The 1,411-nt window shown below is 44.4% G+C and overlaps 1 protein-coding gene across 1 annotated transcript in view; it reads left to right on the top strand.

Annotated features, from left to right (window-relative positions):
• The window catches only part of LOC103606208 (transcriptional regulator ERG), a 103,894-nt gene that overhangs the window by 50,481 nt on the left and 52,002 nt on the right, over positions 1 to 1,411 (top strand). The window contains exon 2 of the mRNA XM_008590801.1: positions 663 to 880. Coding sequence (XP_008589023.1) covers positions 663 to 880 — 218 coding nt within the window. The remainder of the gene's footprint in view (positions 1 to 662; positions 881 to 1,411) is intronic.

Genomic DNA, 1,411 nt, shown 5'->3' with positions numbered 1-1,411 from the left:
AAACCTGGTGTTTGGGGGGGTCTGGGTAATTTTCAGCTTTTTTTTTTTTTTTTTTTTTTTGGTTCATTTATCATCCAGATGTTTGCCATCATGGAAGCACCATTTGAAGCTCTATTTCAGCTAATAACTTAGAGTGGAAAAATTCGTGTCTCTGTCTGCTTGTCCTTTGGCACTCCATTTCCCGTGCTCTCTTCTTCTAAGTGCCTCTTCCTCAGAATCTCCTGGGAATGTGGCAATTTTGCCAGATGCGTAGGTGCTAGCCTTCACGTTTCCTTTTTTAATCTTCATGACCGTTCTGTACCCCATCTGCTTGAATTATAGATTGCATTTGTCAAATAATGACATATGCAATTGGATGTCTTCTAAAACCTTTGAAATTCAACTTCCTTGAGTTGAGATTAAAGTGGGTATTAACTGCCCTGTTGCAGTCAAGCCTGGTATGCTTTGAGACCTGCATAAAAGTTTTTCTAGGCCGGCCAGTTCCAACTCTTATGGTCTGGAAGGAAGAAAACAAGGTACTTTTTTCTTCTGAAAGGTAGAAATGGATGCCATAAAAACTACCTAAAATCTGGTCACATTTAGAAATGACTCTGAAGTTAGCAACTTTTAAAAACATGACTGTCATTGGAGTGTCCTGAATATGTGTTTCTTTGGGCATTCAGGAAGCGTTATCAGTTGTGAGTGAGGATCAGTCCTTGTTTGAGTGCGCCTACGGAACACCACACCTGGCCAAGACGGAGATGACTGCCTCCTCCTCCAGCGACTATGGACAGACATCCAAGATGAGCCCACGTGTCCCTCAGCAGGACTGGCTGTCTCAACCTCCAGCCAGAGTCACCATCAAGATGGAATGTAACCCTAGCCAGGTGAATGGCTCCAGGTAAGGAGACTGCTGCCCCCATTCTCCCTGCCCTCCTGTCTCCTATCCCTTGAAAGGCACAGTGGAAGTGAGGTTCAGTCCTCCAAAGGCTGTGTGAGAAGCAAGGCCATCGAACGGTAAAACTGGGCAACGCTGAGAAAATGTGTTCTCCAGTGGTTTGTGTTGAGGATAGAGGTTGTAAAACCGGTAGAATATTTACCAAGAACTCTCTTTGAAGATGTGGTGTTCATTTCCATTTCCCAGGCTTGAGGGCTCTGCACGAGGGGAGCCTTGCTCACATATGGCAGAATTCATTTCTGAGGTTTTATTGCCTGGAAAATAATGCTGTGTTATGTTTTTATGGAGGGAGAGTGTCAGCTAGTGGCCAGGCAGTGCAGCATATGTCCAAGCCATTTGGATTTGTTAATGGAGCTCCTTCATAAGCTGCCCATGTCCACCCCGTTCTTCTATCCCTCCTGTCCCCTTTTCTTAATGCATGCTGTTTTCTTCTTAACTTACACTTAAAGCCAAGCTCCAATGCCTTCCATAATT

Source organism: Galeopterus variegatus, unplaced genomic scaffold, assembly GCF_000696425.1.
Source record: "Galeopterus variegatus unplaced genomic scaffold, G_variegatus-3.0.2 Scaffold6376, whole genome shotgun sequence".
Lineage (NCBI taxonomy): Eukaryota > Metazoa > Chordata > Mammalia > Dermoptera > Cynocephalidae > Galeopterus > Galeopterus variegatus.
The sequence above is the reverse complement of the archived record's forward strand: the minus strand, read 5'-3'. Positions and strand labels throughout refer to the sequence as shown.